At 38.9% G+C, this 26,876-nt stretch overlaps 1 protein-coding gene across 4 annotated transcripts in view; it reads right to left on the reverse strand.

Moving 5' to 3' along the window:
• RBMS1 (RNA binding motif, single stranded interacting protein 1) overlaps window positions 1-26,876 on the reverse strand; it is a 133,599-nt gene that overhangs the window by 74,833 nt on the left and 31,890 nt on the right. For all 4 annotated transcript variants that reach the window (XM_012655848.1, XM_012655846.1, XM_012655847.1 and 1 more), the window contains exon 2: window positions 17,294-17,469. In XM_012655848.1, coding sequence (XP_012511302.1) covers window positions 17,294-17,469 — 176 coding nt within the window. The remainder of the gene's footprint in view (window positions 1-17,293; window positions 17,470-26,876) is intronic.

The raw sequence follows: 26,876 nt of genomic DNA on the forward strand, positions 1-26,876 counted from the left end.
ATAATAAGACAATAATAAATAGATGAGAAAAACAGGATGAGAGAGAAATATATATATCACGGGGGAAGGTAAAGTTCACCCTTGTAGCAAGTTCTAAAGCCTTCATTTATACCATTGCCTTCCCCAGCACTGACTAATCCCTATTCACTGATATTTTAGTTGCTCATGTGGGGGGCAGAGTGGGAGGTGAGGGAGAAGGATACCTTAGAAATAAGTCCAAGTTTGGCCATTAAGGTAACAATGCTTCTGTAATTAGGAATTTGGACTCACACCCCAGCCTTCCTTTGTGCCAGATAAAGCAACATTTTATTCCTTCATTCAAAAATATTTGCAGATATTTGCTTATATTATAATAAATAAGCAAAAATAAGCAAATTGCTCAGTATGTTAGAGGGTGGTATCATGACAAACAGTACAAGCAAACGGGGATTGAGATTGAGAATTCCAGGGTAAAGTGGAGGCAGATTACATTTTTTTAAAGAGTGGCCAAGGTAGGCTTCCTGAGAAAGAGATACGTGAGCAAAGTCTTGAAGGAGGGAGTGAGTCAGGGGACCCAGGGGAGGGGCTGTGCAGGCAGAGGAGGTAGAACCAGTGCAAGGGTCGGAAGGCCTGGCGTGCTTAAAAAACACCAAGGAGCCCACGATGGCAGGAGTGAAATGGCAGAGGACAGTCAAGGAAGACAAAGTCAGAAAAATTACAGGGAGAGGGGGAAGGTAATACAAGCTTTTGTAGCCATCGCAAGACTTGTGAAGGTCTTAGTGGAAAAGGAAAACAAAGCGAAAAACCCTTCTGGGGTCAATAAGCCAGGACTCCTGAGTTTACCTGTCTTTGGAGCGAGGGCCTACCCGTACATTTTGTGCAGATGTGGGCAGCAACAGGGTGCACAGATTCCAGGCACACGTCCCGTGATACTTATCTTTATGGCGCATATGGGTCCACAACCGGAAAAGACACGCTCAGACCAAGACACACCCTGGCAACTGTGTCAGAGTGGCAGCAGCGCTCGCTCTAAGATCCTGCTGCTGGGGAGGTCTGTAAAGTAACGACAATATGCATGGAGCATGAAGGGCTGCCTCCTTTGCTGCAGTCTGACATCATTTATGAAATGTCACCTCCTTTCTCTTCAATGTGGTATTAAAATTCTTCCACCCTGGACATTTGTCAGTGATGGGACCCACAGAGGAGACCTTGGTCTAGCAGTATCAGAGGTCAGAAAACCATTTAATCTATGTATTAAGATTGAGATACAAATGAACCCTACAATAAAGAAGTAAAAAACAATCCTGAAAAACTCAGAACCGGTATTATTAGTGTCTACGCAAGCCCAGTAAAGGGCGGTGCAGTTAAACAGACATCCAAAAAGAAAGGAAAGCAGACAGAGGAGGAAAGGAAACAAACTAACAAGCACAGTGTGATGAACTACTTCCAGAAGAACGTTCCTTCGTATCCTAGGCTGGGAATTTATCAGGAAATCATAATAGAGAATAAAGCAGATGCATAGCCCACAGGTGGTTTATAAGCCTGAACCAACAATTGTAAATTGTGATTTATTAAGCACAGTTTGTAAAGCAAAGTTCATCAGCTACAACATATCCAGGCAAGTTGCTGAATGTTTCCTGTCTTTAAACATTGAAAAAAGGGACAATTAATTCAAGGCCAAAGTGAATTCCAAGTGAAAAAGAGTGTAAGAAAATCGTATTTTTAAAAAATCTTCCTTTCAATAAAGATGTCAATCAAGCTAAAAGTTGTTAGAAATCACGATTTTGAGTATTTGCTGATTTTAATGTTTATTAACAGTCCAGGGAACTATTGTACATACACTTATTTCTTTGAAAGGTCATTAACAGATTCTCTTTCCAATGGAAATGCCATTAGATATCCAAAATGTCAGCATTCCCAAGTGAGCCACTTTGGTAAGAATAATGAATGCTGTACAAACTGACAAAAGAAGATGACTAAGCAACGTTCCTTCTACTGTGATTTCAAGAGGGGTAGTCAAATAGCACGAGAAACATTTATTTATACCTCTTCCCCCCAAAAGTTTGAGGCTGCTGGCAAAAATATATGTAACACCACAACACAGAAATAGATGGAGTTCAAAGTGAAGGGAAAATAAACCCTAAGAGGAGAGTTATTCCACAGATCTGTGAACCAGAAAGTGAGATTCTACAAAACTGCCAACACCAGATGCCAAGTTGACTCAGAACCTCTTAGCAGTCAAGCAGTCAAAATAAGAAGGAAATACAATAATTATGAAATTGAGTGTTCATTAGAGTAAAACCAAGTCCTCGGCTCAAAAAGAAGTTCTGTTTTTCCTAGCTCTAAGGTGAGAAGGAGCTTCCTCCAATCCTAAGAGCCAAACCCTATCGATGTGCAATGCCTGGTCACATGATCACCTGGGGCCCATGTACTTCCGTACAGGCTGGACTTCTTCAAGGGAAAACAGCTGTGGTTAAGTTCTCTCTGATGATGCTGTTTCATTCAGGAATAAAATCCACACTCCTTGGAACAGTGGTTATCAAATTAGGCTCTGAAGAGGTGCTTTTAGAGGCTCTACCAATTTCCCATTTGATTTTTACTTCTTAGCATTTAAATACAAAAACATATAATAAATAGGAAACACAGGCAAATATATGGAACAACAAATTTTAACACACTGATGATCATGTCTATATTAAGTCACTTCAAGTGCAGATGCTGGACAAACGTGTCTCCTGCCATCTCTTCACACACATTTGAACTTGTAAATGAGTCATTGATTAGGAAAGTTGTAACTCTGTCTTGTTATTCTTTTGGAAACTCAAGTCAGCACACGTCCATTCATATAAAATTGTACAAACAACCTACACATATATCACACTCAAACAAATGCCAGGCCAAGAGCGGGTACAACTAGTTGGCACACACCCTCACCATGACCTAATAGTTGGCAGTATAATAATAAATTGCCTACCACGTTGAATCACAATAAAGTAACATCACTGAATGGTACTGATTCTAAGTTTTAGGTGCTCCTGGTCTGACTTTTATACTAGTATGAGGCACATGAATAGCTATATTATCACAAATTCAAAGTTGAAGCAAAAATATTATTTCCAGCTTCTACATCAGATTAATTTGAGAGGATACCAAGATAAAATGAGCTGCTAAAAATTGTTACCTTTTGCAACTACTTAACCGATAGGCATAAGGATTTTCCAAATGCTGTACAACCAAAATGAAATATAGAAGTAAATTAGATATGTTATTTATACTGTTTTGCAACTTCTCATCCAGGAGCCCCGATCTCAGATTTTTCAGTTCTTCAAAACAGTCTCACTGTTCTCCCTTGATGAATTTTATAAACGTTGTAAATTTATACTTATAAAACCTATAATAAAAAAACTACTTTTAAACATTTGTATATATAATTTTGGTTTTTTGTTTCATTTTGTTTTTAAGAGACAGCATCTGGCTCCGTCACCCAGGCTGAAGTGCAGTGGTGTGATCATAGCTCACTGCACCTTTGAACGCCTGGGCTCAAGCAATCCTCCCACCTTCACCTCCCAAAGTGCTGGGGTTATAGATGTGAGCCACCTTGACTGGCCATGTAGTTCTGTTTAAGATTTTATTTGATTAAAGAAAGGGCTTTTCTTCCAAGTCACTGTGGTATCAAAACAAAACAAATAAAAAAAAAAAAGAAGAAAAGAAAAAAGAAACAAAGGCTTTTCTACTTAAAAATTAAAACAAACAAAAACCCCTACTGGGGTGGTTCTGTTACAGGTGTGAGGAGATTTGATCCCATTAAGCCTTGGAGACTTGGTAGCGCCTGTCACCTCCAGCAATAAGCAGCCTCATCCATTGGTGGAAATCCACTACAATCTAATACAATACCAACATAATATAATACAAATATTATCCTTTTCTGTGTGTGCCATAACAAAGCTGGGAAGCTCTGCAGTTGAACAAAAGAACTCCAAATCCTTAAGGCAATTCTTCATAAATCTAATTTCTTTGTTTTACTTATTTTTAAAATTTTTAATTATTATGGGTACATAATAGTTGTATATCAATCTGATTTCTTACAACAGCTTTTGACAAGAGCTGAGCCGTGGAGAGGACAAAGTTAAATTCTTTGGCAAGAAACTGAAGTGCAGATATCTTGTGCTCATGGGTAAGAACAGAGCTGAGGGTAAGAGTTTTACATTCACTCATGAAAAGTAAAGAGCCAAATCAAAATAGGTGGGCATTTCAGGAGACATGGAATCTATTCCCAGGCCTGCCACTCCCTAGTTTTGTGACTCCAAGACGGTCATGTAACCCTCTCCGAGCCTCGGCTTTCTCAATTATAACATGAAAAGACGGAAACAGAAGCTCCTAACTGGGATTGAACATCAGCATCTTCTGGGAAGCTTTTAAAAATACATAATGATAGCAGCAACATTAATATATGGAAGGAAATGTTTGGAGCACTTTACATTAACCCATTTAGTCCCTACAAGAACCCTGTGTTGTAGATACTATTATTATCCTGATTTTACAGGTAAGGAAACTGGGGCAATGAGAGCTTGAGAAATTTGCTTGAGCAAGTGGCAGAGTCAGGTAGAAAGTTTGAGCCTGTGCTCTTTAGTACAACTACACGTACACTGCCTCTCTCCATAAATGTCTGAATCTTCTGACTCAGAAACTACAGAAGGGCCTGGACATGCAGACTTTAATTCCGGTGAGTGCTCCTTGTTAACAGTCACTCAACTAGAAGAGATGTAAAGTTCTGTAATTTAGACTAGAGATGAAAAAAGTTCAATAAACTTTTTAATTAAATAAATGTTCGAATTCTTTTTCCTCAAAAACCTGAGCCAAAATTAAATAAGTAGAGCTTTTAACAGCTAATTGGCACTTAACTAGTCAAAAAAAAGGGGAAAAAACCACACACACACACACACACAAACGGCTAATTGCATGCTATCAAACTAAGGATAATGAACAAAGGGATAATAGGAAAAAACCTAGGAAACAAAATATTATCTAACTACACAGGGCCACTGAAGTAGATTAAGTACTGGAGCAAAAGCTATGCCTTAAAGGGCAATGAAAACAATTTCATAATTTATGGCCTGGATCTGGAGGTGAAGATGAAACATTTTGGAAAACCCCTTGGAAAAGATCAGCACTCACGTCCAAATGGGCTAGCAGGACCAATTTGTTTCTAGGATCACAAGTGATTGCCTTTTTGTTTCATCTTTAAAGCAATAGTCCTTAATCTGTTGGAAAATATCTTTTGTAAATTTGGAAACCTAAAACTGTGCATGTAAATGCTGTTGCTGAAAAAAAAAAAATGACTTCCCATAAAAGTTCCCTCATTGATGTGACACTTAACAGAGGCAGAGAGTTTCTATGGCATAAAGGAAAAATGAGGAAGACAAGTGGTCCTGGCCCCAATAGCAATTTAGACAAGCTGAAGCCTGGCACGGCCAGGTCAGTGGGTGCACAGACGGCCAGAAGGAGAGGGAGTCTGTGTCCCCTGGCAGAGCCTTGAACTTGGTCAGGATTGTTTTTGTACGAGTCTACTTTCTCGCTAATTCTAGATACCCCATTTATGGAAACTAGTCCTCCTGCTCTCCTCCCACTCAGTTGCATGCCTCTCTTACAAAATCTCTTCCCAAAATTCTCCAGTCTGAAGCCAAATGACCATAGTCAAGGGAGTTGCAAAGCACTTTATTAAAGAAAAACAAACAAACAAACAAAAAACAAAAGAAAAACTTTTGTAAAAGTTTAAACCCCTAAAATGAATTATAAAAATTTTAAGAAAATAATTGTTGGAGAAATATATAGATCTTATCATTATTGATCATCAAGACTATCTCAGTGGTAAGTGTCTAATCCACTGTAAGTGGTCCGTGAGCAATAAATGAACAGACCACCTACTCCAGCTGCCAGACATAATGTTTAATTACTAGTCTCTCTTCTGCACTGAAGGGTCACCAGTCTGGAACTGGTGCATGAATACTTCTTTCCGTTTAATAGCCACACCAAAAGTACACAAACTCATAAAGCAAACAGGCACTCAATTTGAAGTTTACCCTGAGAGTTGATGCAAATTTCCAGGCAATAATAAAAACAAACTCTTCCTCCTGATCCCTATATCTGTTAATGATACCAAACTCTCAGTTTCCTAGACTCAAATCTCACACTCATCTCTGAACCATCTTCTTCTTCCTTGGACCCTCCCTCTATTTCACATTTAGTCAGGGCAAACCCTGAGGCAGTTTGCATTACCTCCCTTCTCAGTGAAGTACAAGTCTTCCCCCCGGTGTTAAAGATCCTCTGTAATATGGCCCCAGCAAATACCAGGCAAGGCAGGTAGCCACACTAGTCATGTCTTTAGGCCTGGGCCTGGGCTGCCCACCCCATCCTGAAGACTCATTCAAAAATGCCAAGCTTTTCCCGATATTGTCAATCACATGCAATCACTTCCTACTTTGCAATCTCGGTAGCATTTTCTATCTTCCATATTCTGATCTACATTATGTGTGAAGTTGATTTTCTATACAAGATAAGAACCTCCTTGAAGGCAGAAAATGTGTCTTCCTTAGTGATGTATCTAGCAAAATCACTGGCATGATACTTAATAAATATTTGTTAAATTAGATAAAAATGGGATTCACCACTCACCAAAAGTGATTTGGTCTTATGTTTTAATCAGATTTATACTCACAGTAAAATTAAAATGTTCCTATATGCCCATTCTTTTCTAAAGCAGTATATTAAGATTTGTTAGTGATCCGTAAAAGAATGTTTCTTCTTATATATGCATAAACCCTCTCAGGCATCCAGCTAACGACAAGTTACATATCTTCTCTGTGCCATGTAAGCTTGGGGAGTTGCACATTAGACAACTGCTGAGTTTCATAAGACCAGCTGCACTAAAAAGGATTACTTTGTTAGATGGCAGGTAAGATGGGTTTCTCTTCTATCCTCCTGTCTTTAGTTTGAGCTTTTGATTCTGTTGGCTTTTCAAGTGGACTTATGGAAAGCTGACTATATCTTTTAGAGTCCTATAGAAATGAGTCTTTGTAGCTTGTGGTAAATGGAGGAACATGGGTGCTGATGAGGAAAGGAGGAAGATAATGAACTGGAATTTACCGGGTATTTGGGGAGATACAAAGCGCAGTGGTTCAGAGCGTGTGGTCTGGAGTCAGACTGTCTGAGCTTAAATTCCCACTCTATCATTATCAGCTGTATTATCTTGAGCAATAAGAAAAAAAAACCTCTCTCAACTTCATCTTGCCCTTCCGCCATATTATGAAGAAGCAAGAAGGCCAACACCAAATGCTGGCATCACGCTCTTGGACTTCCCAGTCTCCAGAACCATGGGCCAGATTAAATTCTTTGCTTTATAAATTATCCTGTCTGGGGTATTCTGTTACAGCAACAGAAAACAGAGTAAGATTGAAAATTGGGGATAATAATACTGTTCATAAAGTTGTTCTAAGAACTAAATAATAAAACACTTGGCATAGTCACTAGCACACAGCAAGCATTAGACAAATGTTAGCTAGTAGCATTATTTAGGTGTTTATACATTATACAGGGCTGTTTTCACATATGTTAATTATGGATGGGGAAAGATAAAGGGAGAGGATGTAAATTTTTGATATTCACAAAGGAAACACAATAAGGAAATTTTAAATACAACCAAGCATGACTGCCAAATAAAGGCATTAGAGGCTTTTATTCCTGATAAAAGTACCTTCACCTTCATAAAATGGTAAAATACCCCCAAGCTTCTACTACGGAAACCCAAGGTTCATATAAAGGAACAAAGAAAGGACATAAAGTAAACACCATCTGCAACACAGAGAAAGAGGGGGTGATTTTTAAAAAAATTCTTGTGATTATGATCATTATTTTCAGTGCTGGCTTCCCAATTAACTTCTGCTAAGGCTAATAATATTAAAACTGGCTTGGCAATAACCTGCACAGTATTTGGGCATTACAGCAGAGAATGGCTCTTTATCATGCCTAGGAATAATAAAGACACCCTAAAGAAAAAGGTCAACTGACAATAAGGAGAGTTGGCTAAATCTCTAAATATCCATGCTTACCAGCAGATTTTACACTGAGGATAAATTAGAAAATAGACATAACTGAGATTTTCTGTCAAAACATCAAATGCATGCATACAGCAGATCCTTGGCAATAATTAATATTTGAGGTTTCAACTACTGATGACACTGAAAGTCCCTGACCTGCAGTTAATTCTAATATTGCAACAGCACGTATCTGAATCATAGAGACTCTCAGCAGAAGGAAGCAGGTCACCCGACCAGTGAAGAGACACAGGCCATCACCCAGGGTCCATACTTCAATAATATTTTGCTCTTACTGTGTACACAGCAATTCTCCAGAAGGAATTAAATATTGCGTTAATTTTTTAAAAATTGTCCACCCTTTAGAAAAATAAACCAACTGATAGTTCTCAGGATACAACTGAAGAAAATGTACACAGAGGTCTAAGTGAGATGGTTCTCTGTTGGGAAGCAGGTATTTATTTCATGGGAATTTTTTTTTTGGACGCTAAAATTATTTTTGTGAAATTTGGGGATTTCCAAAGGTCTTCAAACTATATCTTGGTATATCAAAGATCTACTGTATACAAAGTATTTGTTAAAGTGCCAGAATTCTTCCATACTAAGAAGAGAAAAGAAGCAACTGAAATGAACAAGAGAATGATTCTATATGGCTTACCCAAGAGATGAACAGGAAGAAGTTTCAGTTAATTATACTATTGCTCCATCCATTTTTAGGGGGAAAAAAATCATTAAGACTATATATTTTGCTCAATCTCAAATGCATCGTGTGTTAAACTCCCCAACTATATGGAATTTTACTGGAATACTGTCCATGATGAGAGAGTTAAATTACAATTAGTGACTCAACATTTTGACTCAGGAGATTGGCATCCCTTTTTAAAACAATGAGACAAATTCTGAAAATTTCACATCTTAGATCATACTTTTCAGCAAAATGCTCAAGTTCCTTGGTCTAAGCCCTCATTGTGTTATTTATTATGTGTCATCCTATTATATTCGCAATAACAGAAGCAAGCCAAGTTCCAGAAACTATTGCTCTTAGTATGTCCTGAGAATCTTGTAGATCAACGAAGAAAGAACTCTTGAGAGGATACAAATGAGCTGTTTTATGGAACAGAAACATTTGGAAATCAAAAGAAAGCCTATTATTTATAAAATAAAATCTGTATGTGGGCAAGAAGCTATATAATGGTAATATAAACAAAAATGGCATGCACTTTGTGTGACTCAGAGGGCTTGCTCCAGAATGATACTGAAGATAGGCAATATAATCTTTGGTCTATGCCTGTTATATCTGCATAGCTACCTGAATATTTCTGTGTGGAATATACGTGGAGCATGGGCATGTTTTTCTTTTCTAAAATAAATGTAATAACTAAGGGTATATTCAAGTTTCTTAGAGTCACCTTGGGTCACCTTTCTTAAAATTCTCTCTTCAATTCGAAAGTAAGAACTAGGTCCCTTTTGGGTGGAATGATTTTCCTACTTCACCACAGGATCATTGTTTGGTTTGGAACATAAGGTCCCTCCTATGCCATGCAATTTCTATAAATTCCAAAAGACTTCCTATTTACCTAGGGATTTCAAAATACTGGGTCTGTCTGGCCCATTGCTACTTTCAGAATAAATGTTGAAGGTAATTTCATAATAGGGTAAAAGCTGATTCATCAAGCATAAAAAAACTATTCATCTTATTACAATGCCTTCACTTTCAAATTTTACCCTAAAGGTAGCCTAATCATTTTGGAATAAAAAGGACGATCATTAAATTCCAGGGTGGAGAGAAACTACCTTTTAGCAGATAGACTGCTTAAGAAATCTTAGCATTACAGAGATAAATGGAGACGTATAAAGAATATAACAACTTTGCTGTCCATTTTCCTGTTAGTTGCCCTAGTTTTTTATGAAAATCAGAACAACTTAAAATATTCTTATTTTTTTTTTTTTGAGACAGGGTCTTGCTCTGTTGCCCAGGCTAGAGTGCAGTGGCATCACTGCAACCTCACATTCCTGGGCTCAAGAGATCCTCCTGCCTCAGCCTCCCGAGTAGCTAGGACTATAAGCAGGCACTATCATGCCCAGCTAATTTTTTTATTTTTTATAGAGTCGAGGTCTCGCGATTGCCCAGGCTATAATATTCTTTTGAAATCGGCATTAGATAAATAAACTAGTGGTTGAAAAAAGTGTCTGGTTCACTGGGCTTTATTTGCAGACAGCATGAATCAAAGCATGGCCACATCTAGGGAACATAGGGAGAGTCTGGAGCTTAGGGTCTGAAAGAGGACCACCAAGAGTCAGTGTCTTTCCTGTGCTCTCTCTCAGGCAATGCAACTCAAGTTTTCCGTTTACTCAGAGCTAAAACCTTACAGTCATTTTTCACCATGCTCAAGTCCTGATGTTCCCAACTCCAAGACAGCCCCACAGTCCCAGTGCCCTCTCCCCTTCCCATTCCTGTCACTGCCCTGCCTCAGGGGCACATCACCTCCCACCTATGAGATTCCTTTCTTTCTCAAAGCCAACCTTCTGATTTTTGTCAGAATTACCATCTGAGGGAGAGAGAGAGAAATGTTGAATTAATGCTTCTCTTCTACTCCTAAATCCTTCTCTAAGAATAAACTCCAAACTTTTCAGCTTTGTGTTCAAGATGCTAATAGCATGCACCCAACCTTCGTCTCCAGCATCATTTTCCTTTATACTCACACTCTCCACCCTGTCACCAGGAGCCCTGGCTAACTAGCAATTGCCAAGTGCCAGCCATGTACCATGAGCTTCCCTGTGCTTTTTTAAACATCCAAGTGTTCTCATACCCCTTGGGCTCTTGTGGCCCAGAGGAAAGTATTGTTTTCACCCTCATGAAATTTTCCTTGTTCTTTAAGGCTGAAATGTTATGTCCTCCCTGAAAGGTTCCCTAACCCCTCACATCGAAGTTAAGGCAGCTTTCCTCTGGTTTTCCCGGGAACAATGCACTGATGCTAACAGTTACTTTATTCTGTTTTAAATTACGGTTGGTTGTTTATGTCCACCTTTGTTGACCTGTCTTGCTTTTCCGCTTCACCTTTTAAGATCTGTATTGTATTCAAAAGAATAGGGAAAACTTATAGAGGACAGAAATCAAAGAGATAGGAAATAAACATGTATTGAATATTAGAACCAGGGAAACACTATGTTTCAAAAATATTTCCTTTTAGTTAGTAACAGGCTATCACATCGTAAGCTAAATTTAATTTCACATTTATATTAAAATTGTATGTTTTACTGCATTCTGAAATAAATTAGATATCTACTGAATGAAAGAAAAAAGATTAGTTGGTCAAGAATTGGTTTAGGAATAAGAGAAGATCTGTAGAAAGTGGGAGCAATGGAAACATCTCATTTTGAGCTAACATCAATAGACTTTTTTTCCTTTAAAATAAGTTGCTGATTATCATGGAGTTATCTAGATCTTTTCACACGATGTCAATATCACAGTAACCTTTAAGCAACCCAGCCTTGTCCAACAGAGACTCACATTTGCTCCACTGCTAACCAGGAAGAGCTACAGACGAAACTTATATACAAATACTAGTTTTCAATCTTCGACAGAAGAGTCTGGACACAATGGAGGATTTTACATGCCGTCGTAGTTAATATGATGAGTAGCATGAGGCTGAAACTACAAGTACAGGCATGCCTCAGGGATGTTGCAGATTCCATTCCAGACCACCAGGAAAAAACAAATAACAAAGTGAGTCAAATGAATTTTTTGGTTTCCCAGTGCATAGAACATTTATGTTTATACTATATTGTAGTCTATTTTATATGCAATAGCATTATGTCTAAAAAGAAACAATGTATATACTTCAACTAAAAAATACTTTATTGCTAAAAAATGCTAATGATCATCTGAGCCTTCAGTGACTCATAATCTTTTTGCTGGCAGAGGGTCTTGCCTCAATGTTGATGTGGTTGCTGTGGCAATTTCTTAAAATAAGACAACAATGAAGTCTGTCACATCGATTGACTCTTCCTTTTATGAAAGATTTCTCTGTAGTATGCAATACTGATACCATCCTACCCATAGCAGAATTTTCAAAATCAGAGTCAATTCTCTCAAGTCCCATTGCTGTCTTATCAATTAAGTTCACGTAATATTCTAAATCCTTTGTTGTCATTTCAACAATATTAACAGGATCTTCATCAGGAGCAGATTCCACCTCAAGAAACCACTTTCTTTGCTCATCCATAAGAACCAACTTCTCACCCTTTAAGTTTGATCGTGAGAGTGCAGCAAGTCAGTCCCATCTTCAGGCTCTATTCTAACTCTCCTTTTCTTGCCTACCACATCTGCAGTTACTTTCTCCACTGAAGTCTTGAACCCCTCAGAGCAGCACTTTTAATTTCCTTCAAGAACTTTTACTTTTGCATTCACAACTCAGCTGCCTGGTGCAAGAGGCCTAGCTTTCAGCCTACTTTGGCTTTTGACATGTCTTCCTCATTAAGCTTAATCATTTCTAGCGTTTGATTTAAAGTGAGAGACATTCGACTCAACTCTTCCTTTCACTTGAACACTTACCTAGAGGCCATTATGGGATTATTAATTGGCCTAATCTCGATATTGTTGTGTCTCAGGGAATCGGGAGGCCCAAAGAGAGGGAGAGTGATGGGGGGTTGGCCAGTCGGGGGAGCAGTCAACACACACATTTATTAAGTTTGCCGTCTTATATGGGTGTGGCTCGTGGCACTCCAAAACAATTACAATAGTAATATCAAAGATCACTGATCACAGATTACCATAACACATATAATAATAATGAAAAAAATTGAAATATCGCAAGAATTACCAAAATGGGACAGAAATACACAAAGTGAGTGCATGCTTTTGGAAAAATGGCACTGATGCACTTGCTCAGTGTGTAGGGGTGCCACAAACTTTCAATTTGTTAAAAAACGCAGCATCTGTGAAGTGCAATAACGTGGAGCGCAACAAATCGAGGTTTGTCTGCGCTGAAGCCTCAACGCAGAGGAGGCTGGGGGTTATGGTAACATAACCTACTTCCCTGGCTTTCCAAGTTTTCAGAGTCAGAATCTGGTGGGTTTTTCCTCCTTTGTTTTAAATGTAGAATTAAAGATAATTTAAGCTTATGCTAGTAGTCAGAATTTAGAGGAGCAAAGCAACAGGGATACTGATACTTGTTCAGGGGCAACTGTGCTCTAGATTTGGGACCGGTTCTTTTACTCACAACATTTGATTTAATTCTGATGACGGTTTTATGATAAAAGCATTATTTCACCTATTTTACAGGCTACTAAGAATTTAGTACTTGTGTAGCACTGTAATATTAATAGATAACTCTGGGATACCAAAAACTAACAACACTGACTGCAGTGCCTTTTTAAGCTAGGGGAGAAATGTGTGAAGATACGCTGTTAGCATTATAGACTGTCACAGACGTGCTGCTCAATAACGTCTGGCACCTGAAGAAGAGAACTGTATGAAAATAGGATGCCGATTATGAGGTGGTAATATATTAAAATGAAGAAAGAGGGAGACAGTTATTAGTGTGGTCCAAGCATGAAGGAGGTGAGAACTTGGACTTGGCCTTGCAGAGAATCGGAAACACAGAAGCACGTGAGGTAAGGTAGCAGCAGGAGCAATTGGTTCTCACCTGTCACTATAGGGACGGAGGAATCACCCAATTCTTCCGGCAGTGAGAAGAAGGAAGAAGAAAGTCCAAAGAAGAATCTACAGGACTTGGTGAGTAAGGGCACAAGGGCAAGTAGTCGATGACTGCCCCAAAGCTTCAAATTTAGGAAGAGTAAATTTGGTCAAGGGACAGTTTTGAGAGGGAGGAGATAATGTTGAATTTGAGGTACAAATAAAATTTTCAAGTGGAAAATGTATAAATAATTAGAAAGAGTGGAGAGTAGCCCTATGAGAGGACAGTGCTATAGAGGAACCAGCCAAGAAAACAGTAACTAAAAGGCCAGAGAGTTGAGGTGGAGAGGTGGACAACAGTGAAAAAAAAGCTAGGAAAAATAAGGCAATTTAGGATGCCAGTGCACTTTCAGTTGAGAACTTGAAGGCAAAATACAAAACGTTCAGATGGCCAGAAAATGGAAGCAATGAGAGCCTTCAACTCGAAGTTTGCCTGGGAAGTTTGAGTAAGAGAACTATTTTATTGGCAAATATTTATATGACAGATACCACACAGAGGATCGTCTGGCTTGATTTTAGAGAAGGGAGAGAAGAATTAAGACTGTCTGAAGGTCAAGGGGTAGTAGCCTAATCCTTTCTGCTACCTAGATGATTTCACTTCCTAAACTTGCTGGTTGCACTGATGTATTCTTTTTGAGCAGACAACCTTTTAGAAATAGGAGGTAAGGCTGCAGGGGCCTGCAGCAGTCACCAGGTCCCAAGATTTCCCATACGCGTTTCACAATTTAGAGTTGGCTGGCTGGCTTCTTTCATTAAATGCACCTAGAAAAGGTATCTACTTTCAATCCACATTACCTGGATTCCCGCCATCACCACCCTGTCTGGTCCTTGCTACTGGGCTCCTTCAGTAACTTCACCTTCCAGTCTGAGCCCCCTGCCCTCGTGCCCCTTCCTCTTAACCACGGTGACCTACACGTCCCCGTGTTGTGAGTCTCTGAGTGCAGGTGAGGCCGCCTCTTCCCTGTCGTCTCTTTTAACGTTACAACATCTGCTTTTTCACTATCATTTCTTCCAACATTACAGCATCTTTCTGTTCTTCTCCAAACATATTAATAGCTTTTTTAAAGTTTTTAAATTTTCCTTCCTAGTTTTTAAAAATTTTCATGTCACACTTGCCTTTAGACTTCATGTATTGTTTGTATGAACTGGGCCACTATCATAAACATTCTCGGGTGTCTTCTCTACAACTTATCCCTCTAAAATATCTGACCCCTCTGGAGAGCCAAATCATTTGTTTCAAAAGTTGTCCCTTCTCCTAATTCAGCCTTGTCAGGTCAATTTGTAATCACAGTGCTAAATTTTCAGCTCTAACCTGTTCTTTTTTTTTTTCTTTGTTGGAGTTATGGATTTATACCTATCGTTTCTGAGAAATTTCTGATACCCACTTTTCTAAAATCTCTGATTATGTTTACTGGGTTATTTAAGCTCCAGGTTGAGTCACTTTCCCATAAGGTTCTTGTCACTTCCATGTCACCAACTAGCTATTCTTTATTGGAAACAATGAAGGCCAGAATGGGAATGCTCTTATTTGCTTTCTCTATATTCTAAGACACAAAATTGTCAGCAAGTCAAATTTGGTATTTATTGGATTCTCTGTGTTACATGGAATGAAGCTTCCAGAAGACTGTGAAACAGAATCCTCTATTATTGTTATGCCTTGCCTGTGTATGGTACATATCTGAAAACTAACATCAGAGTTAAATATCAAACCAGGGATTTTGCAAGAATATTCCTTTGCAAATGACAGGAGAGAGTAAGGGTGGCAGACAGTTATTAGCTATTGACAATAGCAAAGACAGTACTGTTTACACATGTAAGAAAATCCATATACATCGAAGAGAGTAACAACAAAAAAAGGAATGAATATTCCAGTAAAAATAATAAAATACTCTTCTACTGCATTTGGGATATGATTTGATTTAAGAAAAAAGTTACTGGCTCAACTTTCAAGTGCATATTTACTGTAAATAAAACACAGCATTACGCTATTATTTTATGGTTAACTGTCTCCTTGACATTAAAACTCACCTTACCTAATTCAACACTAGCTGAGGAACAATTTGTCTTTGGATTCCCTTCCCCTCTTCTTCCACCTCGAGAGTCAGAGTCAGCTTCATTCTTTTGTTTTTTACAAAGTTATATTTTTAGTTCCTCAGACTTGACGGCGCTCTATCTACCTGTAATTATGCTGCAAAAGCATAAGGAGACGCCAGTGAAAGGCCGGCAGCAGACGAGATAGCAAAAGGCCCGTTTGTGGTCTTGGACAGCTGCAATAGGGCAGGGCATACCTGGCAGGGCTCCCTCTGCCTCCAGCCCGGCATCAAGAACCCCAAGAGCTGGACTTGCTTTCACAGTAGGCCCTAGTGCAAGGTGTTTCACTGCCCTGGAAGCCAAGGGGAGAGTACTAGCAGTGATGGCCTTCTAGAAAGCTCTCCGGACCCTAAAGAGCTACCACCTACTATCCCACTCCTTCTCTCTCAAAACAAAACAAAGCAAAACAACCACAATCTCCTGATGGAAGGCCAGATGTTACTTTTAGTTCCAGTTCAGAAATATTGCCCAAGTTAGCTTTGAAATTTTTTTTTTCTTAAAAAAATAAGAAGTAATGAATCTGGATTTTACCCAGGACAAGAGAAATGAGATGCTATCAATCAGATGTTTTGAAATGGTAATATCTTTCAGGGAATAGGAAACATTCTCTAGTACAAGTCTTCTTCTACAGTTATGCAAAATTTCCTTTGTAAGGGACCATTATTGTCTTAGGATAAATAAAAAGTGCTGTTGTATGTGTAGGTTTTAATAGCTCAATGCAATTTGATGCTTTTAGTCTTTACACAATGATCTTTGCACTATCCAGTGCTTCTGGCTCTTTAGTTTAAATTAGTAATGTAATTGCAGCAAAGCAGCACATTTATATTCTATTCATCAACGACATTAGCATATAATGCAAATTTACTTTGGAACTTTATGCACATGCACACATTTCTTCATAAGACTCAGAAAGGGGTGGAAGTGAGTTCTTATTCCTAAAGAGATGAGGGTGAACAACCCAAACCACAAAATTACAGGTGCTAATGAGGGCAGACCCAATATCACCCCAGCTGGAATCAAGAGCTTTACACATATTTAGGAGGAGGTCAGATGGTTAAATACTTTTCTGACAAATAGTAACAGCTAAAGTGTCTCTTATGGGATAGACTGTGCCCCCCAGAGGTGCATCCACAAACAAACACTCCTGAAAAAGACCTAGCCATAAGTTACTCTTCAAAAATTTCATATTTTACTAATTATATGCCAATAAAGTCAAATTCTATTGAGAAAATGGTCCAATTTATTTTGTTATAAAGCCATTTTAACGTTGTTAATATTGACTAAGGTCCCAGGACTTAAAACTTGGAAACTCATTTTATTGTTGTGATCCTGAGGGTCCAGAGATTTGTCTTATAAACCTTTCTTATAACATAATAGACATTACTCTATAATATGATCAAGGAAATATTTAGCAGCTAAAGCAGCTACTACTTACGGTTGACAGAGCTTCACCAGGTCCTGGTCAGTGGTGTTGGGAGGCAGTCCTCGGATATAGAGGTTCGTTTTGCTTAGCTGATCCCATCCCGAGTTGCTACTGCTGCTACTGTTGTTATTACTGCTGGTGGTGCTGGGACTGGGTGGGGCCATGGGATGGGCTGGGACCAGAGACTGCTGGAAACGAAGATCAGAAGCATTAGAACGCTACAGGCAGGGATCACACATGCTTCAGAGGTTGCGTGATCTTCAAAATAACATGAAGTCACTAAGATTTAAACACATTATCTTAAGCTACTTTGATATAAATTTGAATTTTCACCTTAAAAAAGATCTGTTCATTCTACTTAAAAAAGCCTTCTCGTTTCATAGGAAAGGAATGATAGGATTTTTCTCCGTAGAAAATTCTCTACGTGTGCCTTAGATGTGACTCAATTTTATGTAAGATTAATTTATTCACACAGTTTAAGGAACACATCTACTGAGACTCAAAATTAACTTACATGAAGTTATATGATGATAGCATCTTAATATACAGTAATTTAGAAATCACTAGACTTTTGAAAAGGTTTTCAAATTGCGAAGAACACTTGATTGAAAGTTGCTGACAATTTTATTAAGATGACTCTTCAAAAGAAAAAAAAATAGATTACTCGTCAAGTATAAGAAAGTTAGAATTTAATCCAGATTCTCAATAAGGACTACATCACCTAGTTCTAAGACAGGCATACGCCTTCATGGAGACATCTGGATGAGATTCATAGGCGTGCTGCCTTTTGCTCTGGCTAACCTTGTGAAATTTAACCCCTGTGAGAATGGTGTAGTAGTTGGAAACCTTCCCGGGCCTTGCAGCAATCACCACAACTCTTGTAAAGCCGGCAACCAAGGGCTCAGTGTGGTTTTACAGTCAGTAGCCACCTAGGAAGAATGTCTGAAATTGTACTCACACCAGATAATTCCCTGTGAACCGACTGAAAGAAACCACAGTTCTCTGACCCTATGCCACACACGTGACTTTTGAGGAAGTTAGAGAGCTCAGCTCGAGAGGGAAGTGAGCCTAACCCAAAATGTCCTCATAGCAAATGCTCAGCAATTTCACACCAGGACAGGAATGTTTTCACCTCATATCTTCTAAATAATAAAGATAACTATACTAAGCCTAGGATATGAGTTATATGAATGGTTTGAACATATAAAATGAGTCACTAGACATTCAACAAAAATTTCAAATCTTATAGCTTGACTTTTACTAGCACAAACAGGGAAATGAGGCATACACCTGGAGAAGACAAATTACACAGTGGAAAATTCAAAGAGCAGAAGCCCTGCAACAAACGTACCCTCATTTATACATCAGCAACCTCAGCTACCTACTATAGATTCCTGGTTCCACACCCAGTTTCTGTCACAATCATACTAATTCCACAACACCCCAACACATGAGGCTCTCTTTAATTGAGATATGTAATCTCTTTAATTGAGATATGGTTTTCTACCTTTCAGATTCTTCTTCCCACTGCCCAAGGTCCTTCCTGAGTCCAAATGCCGCTTTTATCTAAATAGATTCTCTTTTAGAAGGAGAGCAGCAAAGAGGGTCAATAATAGTCAACGTAGAAATGCTACTTATTCTGAAGGCTGAACTTGAATTGGGAACATCGGTACTGCTTAACCCAAATATAAAACCTGCCTGAGATCATATCCTATCAAATAATGAGTTGAATTCATATCCTTTCCCCACATGGCTGGTTTTTCTCTAAGGGCTAAAGACTTTGCTTTCTAGATATAAAACTAAGACTAAGCCCTGTCCCTTGCTCTGATGGCAGGGGCACCTCAGATGCCGGCCATGCCCCACAAAGGCCTGCATTCCTTCCCTGAAGTCACTCAATTGCTACCTGCATTTACACAGCCCTTCCTATTTCGCACATCAGTGAGAACAGGGTGCTGGGAAGTACCACACACATCTACCTCCCTGTCCCAAGCCTTTTACTGACACAGAGAACTTGTTCTCTTAAATCTCCTTTGATTAGTGTCTGAGAAACCATCCCTGACACAAGCCACACTGCAATTCACAGTAGGACCCAGTATGTTCAGTGCAGCTTTTGGGAGATGAAACATGGTCGGTCACCTGGGATGAGACTTGGAGAAGTGGAAAGAAGCCGTGGATCAGGTCCATCCCTACTTTTTAGTGGGATTACATCAACACGAAGCAAATGAACCATCAGACATTTTAAAGACTGCATTCCCAGTCTGCATTCACTCTGCCTCTGCTTTTGTCTGTGGTGGAAAAGGGAGGGGCAGGCATGAACTTGTATGATTAAAAGAAACATTTGGGGGTATGATGTACTTGGAGATTATTTAGACATGAAAGTAGTAGGTTTTAATTTATGTATTTATTTTTGGCAGAAGAAGGAGAACTGTGATTTACATTCCTGAATTTACGTAGCTGGTTTACTATATGTTTGACAGGCATCCATATTTATTACAGTAATATTTTCCCACTGTGGAAGTAAGTGGAGAGCGTGTACAGCTTGGGCTTCCCTGCTTTCCTTCTGGATTGCCCTATGAGGGAAAGAACTCTCTCAGCGTTCTGATCCCACGTAGAAGGGGGTTCCTGAATGTACCCGAGGAGGACTACTAGTCTCTGGTGAATCCTATATAGAACAAAGTTCAAATTCAGATTTTATCCAAAAATCAACTCGTTCTTGGATCTAGCTGAAGATAGTGAAAGATATCTGAAAAAGAGAAGCACCGAATTGTCGATTTTTTATTTTCTGGTGCAGAAAATTTTAGATTAAAGATTAAGTTTTTAGAGCCACTGAAACTAAAAATGTAAGTCCTGATAAAAACTGGACACATGTTCAAAAAAGAAAACTCAAACACAATAAAGCTATTTACTTTTAGATATTCAGAATGGGTAAATAATTTTAATAATATAAGTAATATATTACACATTTACTATGCACCAGATACTGTGCTGAGTGCTTTATATATTTAATATATTACTTAATCCAATAAAACAAGTACACTATTCTCCCATTTGCAGATTAGGAAACAGTTCGGGGGACGTTAAGTAATGTACTAAGGTCACACATTTGAGAGGTGGCAGGGCCTTCAAACAATACTCTTCATCAGAGGTAATGTCCTGTTCTATTCTTTCATTTTTTTGTACCCATCCTTCTTGTGCCGAATTATCAAATTCAAGCTTCTCTGAAATGTGATACTTAATACCATTGGCAGCTATGTTTTTAAGAAAGTAAAAGGTGCCTTTAAGTTAATTTAGTGAGGACATAGCCAGATTGTGCTTTAAAAAAAAAAAACACTACAACAAAAAACAAGGTCAATTATCTGTGAACCATGGGTAGTAAAAAGAAAAAAAAGGTTAGCTTTAAAAAGAAAAACTGATTTTTAAAATTCTACTTCATAAATTTTTTCATTACAGAATGAATTCTGCAAACAACTTTTGAAAGCTATAACATATTAGGGCTCAACATTAGAGTCAGCATTTTACGAAGGCATGACTTAAAACAGTGAAGAGTTAAACCCCCACTCCTAGATTGAAATGCAAATACTGACAAGTCTTTAACTATAACTTCAGAACTCCGATAAATTTAAAGCAATTACACTTTGCAGTTAGACTATGTGCCTTGGCAGCACAAATGATAAACTTCAAAAAAAAAAAAAAAGAATAGAAAAGAAAAAAAGCTTACAAAGGGATGATATTTTACCAAGTTCCATTTTCATCACTGGTTGTCCTTTTACATTTTGCCTCTCAAAAACCGTAAGCTCCCTTGGAACTTGAAAAGACCCTCTATGGATGAAACTCACGCACATTCAATCTAATTAGGAACCTGGTAGCTAGATAACCACAGCTAAGTGCCCATCCATCCCAAGAGCCTAGTAGTCTATCTTAGCCTTCTCCAACCTAATTTTAGAGTTTCAGGTCAGGTTAAACAAGCTATATTCTTGTGTCTCCAAGGATAGGGGAAACAAGCTAATTCAGTTTTCTTGATAGCATTTATCTGGGCTTCATTTGCATGCCAAAATTGATAGAAAACAAAGTTAGCAGTGAATAAATGCGGCAGCTGTCTTAGCAGACCCTGTGCACTGCCTGCACGAGTGGTGTGACACCAGCAGGAAGAACACTCATCAGCACCTGGGAGGACTTCCTGTGTGGGGAGCACTCAGGGAGGACTTCCTCTATGGATAGCAATCAGGGAGCACTTCCTGTGTGGACAACACTGATGCTTCCATCTGGCCAAGAAGGCCTACTGGGCCTCCCACACTAAAACACAGGATCAACAAAAGGCACAGGGCAACTACACACAGAGTAATTCTATTTCCTTCTCCATCACATCACCCCCGACCCAGTACCACAGAAAGTAGTCTCTTCTATATAAATGCAGATCTGAAGGTCATTTACAAAATTAACCTTGTGTGAACTAAAATATATTAGTAATCATATACATTGTTGTAGATTTCTGTTCAGCAAAGATAACTGAAAAACGAAGACTTGTCATTTTAAATTCTATTGTCTCATTTCCTTCCTAGTACTAATAGGCTAAAAGAATAGTGTTCTGAACAATCTTATAGCTGAAGCTGTCCTCCTCTTTCCACCATCCCCCTTACTTAGCCACTTCCCTAAGAATTCTAGTACATTTTCAAGGGAAAGGAAACCTAGGGCCTGCCCTTTAATTTCCCTCAAACTGTAAGGCTATTATCCTTACAGTTTAAGAAGGTTATAATCCCCACCCCTGCGTCCCCACACACACACAACCCCACCACCACCATCTCCACCACCACTATTCCAAACAGCAGGGAGGTTTAACACATCAGCTATTTCCTTCATCCAGAAGCAAAATAAATCACTACTGTTGCTCCTGAGAGCAGAGAGAAGTTACAGAACATCATCATTTCCACCGGGAAACAGTATAATATCAAGCCTGACATGAACTGAGTACTGTGTAAAGACACTGTTTGCTACACTAATTTCCATATACTGGTTCCTCCCTGCAGGCTTTCAACATGTAAAAGAAATTTAACAACTTAAGGGAATAATCAAACAGGAGTGGTGGAGGCGGCCAAATGGGCCAGTATCAACACAGTTAGGATATGTTCTTTGTTTCCTGTTAGCCACCTGCATGGCTGAGGGAGGGTTCAGAATGGTGACTGAGAAAGAGAAGTTCTGGAGCAGGGAACTGTAAAAACAAAACTGTGAAGTAGAGATGAATTGGTGAGAGGTAAGAAACTGGCCAGGAAGCAGGTGCTTTTACAGCAGGTCATGGGAAGGAATGCCTGAGGCCAGGATGTTCAAGAACAGAACCTAGACTAATGAAGAATAATAGTGGCCCTTTAAACATACAGAGTCTTACTCGCTCATACTACGCAGTGAGGGAAATATCAATCAATCCCATTTGATACAAGGATATCCAGGCTTAAAATCACATAGCTAATTAGTTAATGAAACTTACTTTCACATTTCACTGTTCCTTGTTTGAAACAAACTTTGCAGTTTCTCAAGACCATGAAACTGAGCAATAGATTATTAAATATTTTTTTGTTGTTGAATTAAGCCTGTCAAAGGAGAGGGGTCCATGTTATATTAGCTATTCAAATAAAAATTCCTAGCAAGCTTCACGATTAATCCTCCAAGATATCCATCAAAGCTGATCCTTGCATGCAAAACTGCAATCTGCACATACAAATCTCTTTAACTAAGTTCATGAATAAAGCATCATTTTCTTAGGTTTCAGATAAAAGAAATCAAGACTTGCATTGTTGAAGACAACATGACTAACTGGATGGATGGTGATCTTCCTTCCAGATTCAACCAAGAAACTAGATTCTTCATCACCAAAATATCTTTTGAGGGCCAGTTCTGTGCTCCTGTGTGCAAATCAGCCCACTTGTCCTGTTCCCTCCAGAGGTTCTTCCAAGAACCCCAGTGACTAGCCAAGTTACCCACTTCAAACTCTAGGCCAGGGTTTTTGTGTTACTTGTTCTTTCTAGTTTTTGTAACAGCATTTATTCAGGCGTGGGGGGGAGGGCGGTATACATGAAGGAGTTAAAGACCAACATGAAGATAGTAGACTGAAGATGTTCAATTTAAGTTATTCACCAGAAAACTGAAGGGTCAAAAAAGAAAGTGAGGGGGCCCAAGGCAATGGTTTTAAAATTTCCTTGCCAGGGAACACATTCATTAGGAAGAAAAAGCTTTTAACAGTGGGTTCCTAGGCTCCGCAACCCTTAAGTGCATACATAATGGTGTAGTATGGTACAGTCTCTAAAAATAGTAAGAGTTCGACCAAGGGAAGGTCAGGGAGCCTGGAGGATGAAAGGAGCAAGGGACAAGAAGGTTGAGGAAGGCTTCACAGAGGGGATAGATGGCTGAGTGAGCTGAATATTAATGACAAGTCATTAAGAGTAAAAGGAATGGCAAATCTGAACGAAGGTGGGTAGGGAGAGGAGGGGAGGGACCAACAAAGATATAGACAGGAAGGATCACTATTCATGAAAGCCACTGAATTGCCCAACCAGGCTGGTTCAGAGGAAGCTCCCATGAGTGATGTTAGGAGTGGGGGTGGGGTGGGACTAAAAAGGTAATAGGAAGAACCTAGAAAGCACCTTATGTCACAGGTCACCACAGAGTCACAGGAAGAAAAGAGAATTTGAAGACAATAAATGAAGAGGTTGGCTTGTGGGGAATGTAAAACTAGGAAGAGTCTCCTCTGTCCTCTATGAAAAGAAGGTATGTAATAGAAGAAAAAATACTGGGTGGAAAAAATCAGAATACCCAGATTCAAGTTCTGCCTTGGCCGGGAACTGGAGCGAATGTCATCCCTGGACAGGTCAATGCGTCGCTTGTGAAATGAGCAGGTAAGACTGGATGACTTCTAAGCTCCTTCCCAGCTCTAAAATTCTACAGCTGGACAGTGCCATCTCCAGCTAAGGCTTATCAAGAAAGAATCCAGTTGAGCCCTTGGGTACTCTCACCTGTCTGCCAAACAGTCGGAGCAATGGAGCAAAAGGTTACACCGCAGACCCCAAGAGGGACAACTTCTGTTACGCTTTGCCGGCTGAGACCAGCAGAAATCACACTGCGGTGCCGTTTTCCTACACCCCTTAGGCCAGCACAGATTCTCTGCTTAATCACAGACGTTTCTAAGAAAATATGCTAAATACATAAGCTATACTAAAATTTAAAACGAAAAATAACAATATTCAGAGTTCCTGAAGCTGGAGTATTCTTAAGGAGAAAACAGTATTACAAGTAACCTTAATAGTATTACATAACCTTACTAACTTAGATCTATGGAGACTTTATGTTAGTAGTAGCCTGGCAGCTTTGTGTTTCAACGTGTAATCAGTATAAAGAGTTGCATTTCACATTCTATTCAATCTCTTACATATATTATAAAAGGATTCTGTAATATAGCTCCAAAACTACCTTAAACAAAAATTCAAAACAATAAGTAAATTACATCCCCAACAAACAGCAATTAGAACACGGTAAACAAAAAATCCCCCCCAACGTCAGGTGCAAAATTAATTATTCTTCTGGATTCAGAAAGCAGGTGTGCAGAGTGTGTTTTTCCCCTCCTTCCATTTCCAGATCCATGCCAGTTTTCTTCCTCGACATGGAGCCTTGTGAAGGGGGCCAGAGCAAACTCTCCCTTTACTTTTTACTCAAAATAAAACGAAAAAAAGAAAACTTCCTAGGGGAAGTGAAACATTACTCGTATCAGGACAGTTCAGAATACCTCTGCAATGCATTTCCTGCCTCGCCCCAGTAGAGTTAGGATTCCAGGGCTGATAACTTCCTCCCAGCTGTTTTTTAAAGTCTATCTACAGTACAGTTTGTATCTTCTCTTAGTATTTCTCGTAACCAACGAATCATCCCTGAGACTTGTAAAGTCCTCAGGGTGGAAATTGTCCATTCTAAAATATACTTTCTCCACATTAAACAACACTTACTCAAAGTATTGTAAAGTGATTAATTAAACAGTAAGTTAGGAAAATTATGAGTAAACTTACCAAAAGAAACAAAACCCAACCAATTTATTTAATTTTTTCAATTCATGTTAGTTGCAGACGGAGGTGTGAATGAGCCTGCAGTATTATGAGTTTCACAAATTCACCACTAGAGAAAAAAGCATTGCCTGTACTTTCAGGAAACTCAACAAGTATTTGAAATCTCTCCATAATAATGACAAAACATAAAATCTTATCTGACAGTGCTATAATTTGTATATATACAAAGTAAACATCAATGGGAAGATTTTTTTAGTATAACTCAAAAAATAATATCTACATTTGTTTCTTTCTCATGGTAAGATCCAGCAGCTTACATCTGACGCAATATGAATAATTAGAGAAAGTGAGTGATACTAGAACAGCTCTTTTATTATGCATCAGTCTACATATTTCCATGTATATGTCTGTGTGTGTGTGAGTAGAGAGAGCGGGCAGTAGATGCTGTCTGGAAGCTATGCTGCCTGGACAGTGGCTTGCTTTTTTGTTTTGTTTTGTTTCTTTAACTTTTTTCCTTGACATTCCCCTCAGAAATTAACTTTCTGCTTGACATCTTCATCCTGTATACATATATAGGCACAGACATATAAAATTGAAACAAAAGTTTGTGAAACAGTATTTTCCCTTACCATATGCAATATGCCCTAATGTTACCTTTTCTAGTCTGTTTCAGTAAAAGAGAAATGCCGGCAGTGATCTACTAAATTGACTTGAGACCCCACTAATAATGCTACCTGCAGGTTAAAAAAACAATGGTCTGTCCCATTTCTCAAACTAATATGTACATAAACCACCTGCACTGTTAAAAATGCAGATTGTGACTGGGCCATTGGGGTGGGGTCAAATTTCTGCATTTCTAACAAGCTTCTTCCAGGTTTTGTTCATGTACAAGGCAGGACTCTCAGTTTGTGAGGATGAATTTAGCAAGGTCCCTTTCCAGCAAGCTGCAAGCAAGGAGCTCCAGCAAGGAGCAAGCTGCATCTGTTCTCAAAGTGAGATGAAAATCTTTGTTCCACCGATTTCCAATCTAGTATCTGCTCTGAATAACAAAATGTTAGAGCTGGGAGGGACATGAGGGATCATAGCATCCACTAATTCTCCACTGGAAGTATAATACAATCAATCTTGAGATATGGCAGGATGGGGATTAGAAGTGGGGACAGGATTTTTATTTTTATCAAAGGGAGTTTGGCTTTAAAAATGGTGAGAAACCCTGATCTAATCCAACCGCTGACTTTTCAGGAAACCTGAGGCCCAGGAGTCAAACCACATATCCAAGGCCAGAGAGCTGATGAGAGGCAGAACTAGGTCTCCATTCCCTCCACTGCTGTCATAAAGCACCAGTCCTTGTTTGATACCAAGATAGCCACAAGGATGATGAGTTTTAAAAGATGAGTAAAATTGATATGCTAGTCCCATTAAGATGTCATAGAAAAAGTAAAGTATGTATTTTGTACAGCCTCTTTTATACCTCGGATTTTATCCGCTGTCAACTTCTAGATGACTTAGGGTATTCATGTCTTCACTAGACATCCAGTTTCTTGCTTTAAAAAAAA

The sequence above is a fragment of the Propithecus coquereli genome, unplaced genomic scaffold (assembly GCF_000956105.1).
Source record: "Propithecus coquereli isolate 6110/MARCELLA unplaced genomic scaffold, Pcoq_1.0 Scaffold49, whole genome shotgun sequence".
In the NCBI taxonomy this organism is placed as follows: Eukaryota; Metazoa; Chordata; class Mammalia; order Primates; family Indriidae; genus Propithecus; species Propithecus coquereli.